The sequence below is a fragment of the Rattus norvegicus genome, chromosome 7, assembly GCF_021556685.1.
Source record: "Rattus norvegicus strain SHRSP/BbbUtx chromosome 7, alternate assembly SHRSP_T2T, whole genome shotgun sequence".
In the NCBI taxonomy this organism is placed as follows: domain Eukaryota; kingdom Metazoa; phylum Chordata; class Mammalia; order Rodentia; family Muridae; genus Rattus; species Rattus norvegicus.
In genome coordinates this window covers 107253293-107259292 of record NC_141540.1, presented here as the reverse complement: position 1 = coordinate 107259292, position 6000 = coordinate 107253293, and the positions used below count along the sequence as shown (strand labels likewise).

General features: G+C 39.0%; 1 protein-coding gene across 1 annotated transcript in view; it reads left to right on the top strand.

Moving 5' to 3' along the window:
- The first annotated feature begins 237 nt into the window (after nucleotides 1-237).
- Nucleotides 238-6000, top strand: part of Hhla1 (HHLA1 neighbor of OC90) — a 30667-nt gene continuing 24904 nt past the window's right edge. The window contains exons 1-4 of the mRNA XM_087559363.1: nucleotides 238-325; nucleotides 1109-1189; nucleotides 2306-2389; nucleotides 2486-2569. Of these exons, the coding sequence (XP_087415489.1) occupies nucleotides 238-325; nucleotides 1109-1189; nucleotides 2306-2389; nucleotides 2486-2569 (337 nt within the window). The remainder of the gene's footprint in view (nucleotides 326-1108; nucleotides 1190-2305; nucleotides 2390-2485; nucleotides 2570-6000) is intronic.

The following is a 6000-nucleotide window of genomic DNA, read 5'->3' as shown; positions in this document are numbered from 1 at the left end:
GTCAGACTAGTTGTTCTTTCCTCTAAAGCCCAGTTTTATGACTCAGTCAACGAGGAAGGTAATTCACACAGTCTGCATTATTTGCATTTTATTTATGAGTATATGGTTCTCTAGACCACAGCCAGTCAGCCAATTAGAACTAAAACTGAATTAGAGGAGCAAGTGTAGGAAGACCCAGTCTCTTCCCTTCTCAGGATTTCTCATTGATCTTACTCCCAGAACTGGGAATAAAGATTTATGCTTTGTCATAATTGTTTTCTTTTCCCAGAGTCTGCCTTCAGAGAAAAAAAGACGGTGAAGGGGGTAGAGGTCCTTGCAACTACAGGTGAGTTTTCTCCTTCCCTCCACTATGGTATGGGAATCCAGACTGCTGAGCAAGTTTTCTCCACATCTCTAACAGAATTCCCAATTGGCACAGCCAGGATAATGTAATCTAAGTATAAAGTAAAAATTGGAAAAGATAATGTTTACAATAAAGTACAATGAAAAGGGCTAAGGGCTATCAACTACTTTGTCTACCTTGTTTTTTTTTGCTCACAAGTAACAGCTGATAGAAGGGAATGTTTCTGGCAGCCTCTCTTTATATGACCATACACACCAATACCTGGGGGACTTTGTTGTTCCATACTGGTCTTTAGGTCTTATTCAAGTTCTATTAAATCTGCTTCTCTGGGGATGAAATCCATATGTTGAAATTGTGGAATTTTTAAAATATAATAATACTTTAGCAGAAGCCAGTATCCTGCCATGCTTGTGTCCACATATGATCAGTATAGCAACTCCAAATTCAGAGATGCTGAGAACACTCATGATGACCCCGAGCCTCCTTCTGTGGATGAGGGGCAGTTTGTCAATTAATGCTCTCTTTTCAAACACAAAGATAAAAGAATCACTAAAAACAAGTGCTGTATGAGTCACAGTATGTGTCATTGACTGTCCCCTACTGAGCTCCCGACATGACTTGCTGCTTACTTCTGAGGCCCTTGTGTCTGGCACTTAGTCTGTGTTCAGCATGTGTCTGAAGAAGTTCCGGACCAAGTTTGGAAATGAGAAACTGGTTCTGTTGCAGAGCAGATCCTATCATAAATGTTTTTTAAATCTCTTTCAGAACTCCCAGCAAGGTCAGTTGATCTGTCTGCACTCAACCTGACAGAGCTTGTGAATGGGATGCTCAGTAGGGCTTTAAAAGGTAACCACGCATTTTAATACCATGTCTACATGAACTTCTCTGTCCTCTGTAAAATGCATAGCTGACGAAGATTATCCCATAATATGTGTATTTCTTCTTCACTCGATTGTTTTCTTAGTTGTCCAGAGTTCAGAGGTTTTGCAATGGCTCAGGTGTTGATTGCATCCTTAATTACTAGGCAAAAGGAGTCCTATTCAGAAAGTCCTTGCCTATAGCCATATCTTTATACCTTCCAACAGTTTTCATTGAGATCTTTGCTCAACTTGGAGTTAATTTTCATGCAAGGTGATAGATATGAGTCTAATTTCATTCTTCTGCTTGTGGACATCCAGTTTATTCTGCATTACTTCTTGAACATACTATCTTTTCTCTAATGGGTGTTTTTGGTGCCTTTGGCAAATATCATGTATTGGCCTATTTTATGTTGACTTGAAATAGGCTAGAGTAATTTTGGAAGAGGGAACCTCAATTGTAGCCATGCCTTTACCAGATTGGTCTATAAGCAAGCCTGTGGTATATATTCTTGATTGATAATTGATGTGGCAAAGCTCAGCATAGGTGGTGCCATCCCTTGGCTGATAGCACTGGAGGTTATCCAAAAGCAGATTGAGAAAGTTGCAAGTGAGCAAGTCAATGAGCAGTATTCCTCCATGGCCTCTGCTTCAGTTTCTGTCTCCAGGTTCCTGCCTTTATTTTCTGACTGACCTACCTGGATAATGGGCACACACTGTAAGAAGAAATAAATTCCTTTCTCTCCAAACTTCTTTGGGTCATGCTATTTGGTAAAAGCAAAAGAAATCAAAACCAAAATATATCATGTGACCATACATGTATTCATGTTTGTGTCTATTTTATTACACTGGCCTAGATGTCTGTTTACAACATTTTTATATAAAAAACATCCTTTACCTTGCTCATATTCACTCTCCCTCACACATACTTTTTTTCTTTACTTTCAAGACACAGTCTCATTAGATCACTTTGACTGGCTACAAACATGCAATCCTCCTACCTCAGCACCCCCAGAACTGGAGTAACAGGTATTGACTTCATTTATCAATTTATTTAAAACTCTGTCAGTAAGCATTTGTGCTTCTTTCTCTCCCTCTTCAGCAGATAGCAAGCAATTCTTCTCCGTGCTTAGCATCACTTCTTACAGTTCATTTGCCTTTCATAAGGTTTCCGTGGCCATCTACAACAGTAAGTGACAGCAGTTCTTCTGTTTTTATGTGGTGGGTGAGGGACTTAGAGCCAGGCCCAGTATCGTGGCACTAAGGAAATACTTTCTCTTTACAGTTTCCAACCCAAAGACAGTTGACCCAGCCAAATTCCCTACCAGGTATTGCTACTGTTTGAGCAACAGGACCAATGACTTATCAGGTAAGTTGAGTCCCCATACCCTTGTGACTTTTCCAATTTTGATTTTGTCATTTGGGTATATTTTTTTTTCTCATAGTAAAATAAAACATAGTGATGCTTATTACACTTAAATGTATGCATATAACCTTGTCTCTTTTTACTATAGAAAAATCTTGTCATTTTTACTATAGAGAAATATGTATACACAAACAGGTATTCATTACTATTGTTTATGTGGCAAAATCATGAGAAATTGTAAATATTCACTACTGGGAAACTTAGAAACATAGTCATGTACAGTGAACAATGATTGTGTGTGGCCAGATATTGCCTCTAAGAGGGAATCAATGTTCACAACAATTTTCAGATAGGAAGAGAAATTCTAAATATTTTCTAGAATACAGCACTATCAATGATAAAATATGCACTTATTTGAACACCACAAAGGCTATTATCTCTGATGAAAAGATTGAAGTGTTTTAAATGAAAGAAAATTCATCAATATGGACTTGCAATATTTGGAATTATTTTCAATGACATTATATATATTACTTTTATAATCCAAATATATTGCATAATTCTCAACCTATATGTCATATTGGGAGCGGCCAAATATCGGATATCCTACATATCAGACAGCTATATTACAATTCAAAACACTAGCAAAAATACAGTTATAAAATAGCAATGAAATAATTTTATGGATGGGGGTCACTAGAGCATGAGAAACTATATGAAAGGGTTTCAGCATTAGGAAAGTTGAGAAGCCCTGGTCTAGATGAAGGCACTATAAATTCCTGGCAGCTAACAGACCACAAGGCCAACAACTCAGAAACTCAGTGCAATAGTGTGTTTCTCTGGTGCCAAGGAATGACAAGGTTTGTTATAGTGGTACATATTATTTGGGAGTCTCTACCCCACCTTAGATCATTTAGTTCCCAAATTAAAAAAAACTTTATATTTATAACAATCCTTAAAACAAGAGAAGTGGGCCGATATCAACGCTCTGTGCTATTTTGCCTACTTCCGTCTCAGTAACCCTGAGATCACTTGCCATGCCCTTCTTAGACCACTCCTTCCTAACAGGCTGGCCCTTATGGCCATGTGCTCATGATCCATTACCCCATGACAACTTCTTCCTTCTCCTCCTTGTCCTGTCTCCTCTCCTTCTGTTCCCTGCCTAAGAAGAGGGGAACCTCCACCCTGCCCCATCTCTTCTACACAGCCCAGGCTGGAGGCATCTTTATTAACCAATCAGGGATAACTTAGAGGGCTAGGTTTATACAACAAAAGTGGGTGTACGTGGGGATCTGCTCATTTGGAGAAACAAGATTATAAGGAACAGAATTTAGCATTTGTATATATTGCAACACCAGACCAACTTCGTACCAGTTCGTACCATGTCTGCAAAAGGATTCCTCTGGTTACTTGCTAAAATACAGATTGCAAAAGAAGTGAGAGGTTCTTTTCTTTGTTCTCTGTTCTGCTTAACTATTTAATGTATTTTTATATTAATATTTCTTGGAAACATTTAAACTAGCTATATAACCTATAAATGTAAAAGCCCAGGTTCCCTGTAACTTGTTGCTCTGCTACTATAAAGTGTTGCCTTTGTCCTCAGGATGCAAGATAGTTTATCACCACACTCTATCTATAAGGGTGAAAAGAATCGGAAGGCATAATCACTTGCCATACACTTACAATGCAGACACCATTCACATTCCATAGTGCAGAATTTAGGGATATGACCAGACCCCTGCAAAGAAGGCTTGAAGATATAGTTTTGATAAAAAGAAAAAATAAGCTATGCCCTAACTAAAATTTAACATTCTTTTACTAAAATAATGTTAGAGTATAATTTTTCTATTTTTTGAGTTTTTAATTGAAAAATATTTCATACAATATACTCTTTTTTAAAAAAAATTTGATATTTTATTTATTTACATTTCAAATGTTATTCTCTTTCCTGGTTTCCTTTCTTCAGTCTTCCTATCCCATCTCCCCTTACCCTGCTTCTATGAGGGTGTTCCCCCACCCACCCACTTATTCCTGTCTCTCCATCCTAGCATTCCTGTATACTGGGGCATCAAGCCTTCACAGGATCAAAGGCCTCCCCTTCCAGATAAGGCCCCTTGAGCTCCTTCAGTCCTTCCCCTAACACCTCCATTGGGGTCCCTATAATCTGTCTGATGGTTGGCTTCAAGCATCTGCATCTGTATTGGTCAAGATCTGGCAGAGCCTCTCAGGAGACAGTTGAATCAGGCTCCAGTAAGCAAGAACTTCTTGGCATCAGCAATAGCATCTAGGTTTGGTATCTGCATGTGCGATGGATCTCTAGATGAGGCAGTCTCTGGATGACCTTTCCTTCAGACTCTGCTTGACTCTTTTGTCCGTGTATGTCCTTTAGACAGGAGCAATTCTGGGTTAAAATTTTGGAGATGGGTAGGTGGTCCCATGCCTCAACTGGAGCAGGGGCGTGCCTAACCTCTGGATAGGATCTGAACAGGTTCTGCCTCCCCTTTGTGAGGTATTTCAGCTAATGTCATCCCTGTGGGGAGGCTCTTGCTCTCCTCGCATCTAGGACTTTCTGGTTGCTATCCCGAGTTTCTAATCCCCCATTGCTACACACCTCTGTTCAATTTCCTGACCCTTTGTACACCTCTTCTGTCTCCTCCCATATTTGATTCTGCCACTTGCTTTCCCCTACACCTTCTCTTTTCCTCCCAAGTCCCTCCCACCCTTGATTATTTTGTTCCCCCTTCTAAGTAGGATTGAAGCATCCACTCTTTGGTCTTCCTTCTGCTTCAGCTTCATGTGGCCCATGAGTTATATCATGGGTGTTCCAAGCTCTTTACATAATATCCACTTATCAGTGAATACATATCATATATGTTCTTTTGTGACTGAGTTACCTCACTCAGGATATTTTCTAGATCTGTCCATTTGCCTTTGAATTTCATGAAGTCATTATTTTTAATAGCTGAGTAGTATTCTATTGTGTAAATGTACCACATTTTCTGTATCCATTCCTCTGTAGAGGGACATCTGGGTTATGTTAAGTTTCTGGCTATTATAAATATGGCTACTATGAACATAGTGAAGTGTGTGTTCTTATTACATGTTGGAGCATCTGAGGAAAAAAATTAAAGACCTCAGAGATGGAAAGAACTCCTATGCTCATGGATTGACAGGATTAATATTGTAAAATGACCATCTAGAGCCAATGCAATCCCCATCAAAATTCCAATTCAATTCTTTATGCAGTTAGAACGAGCAATTTGCAAGTTCATTTGGAATAACAACCCAGGATAGCAAAAAACATTCTCAGCAGTAAAAGAACTTCTGGGGGAATTACCATCTCTGACCTCAAGCTGTACTACAGAGAACACTGCATGGCATTGATACAGAGACAGGCAGATAGATCAGTGGAATAGAATTGAAGACCCAAAAAT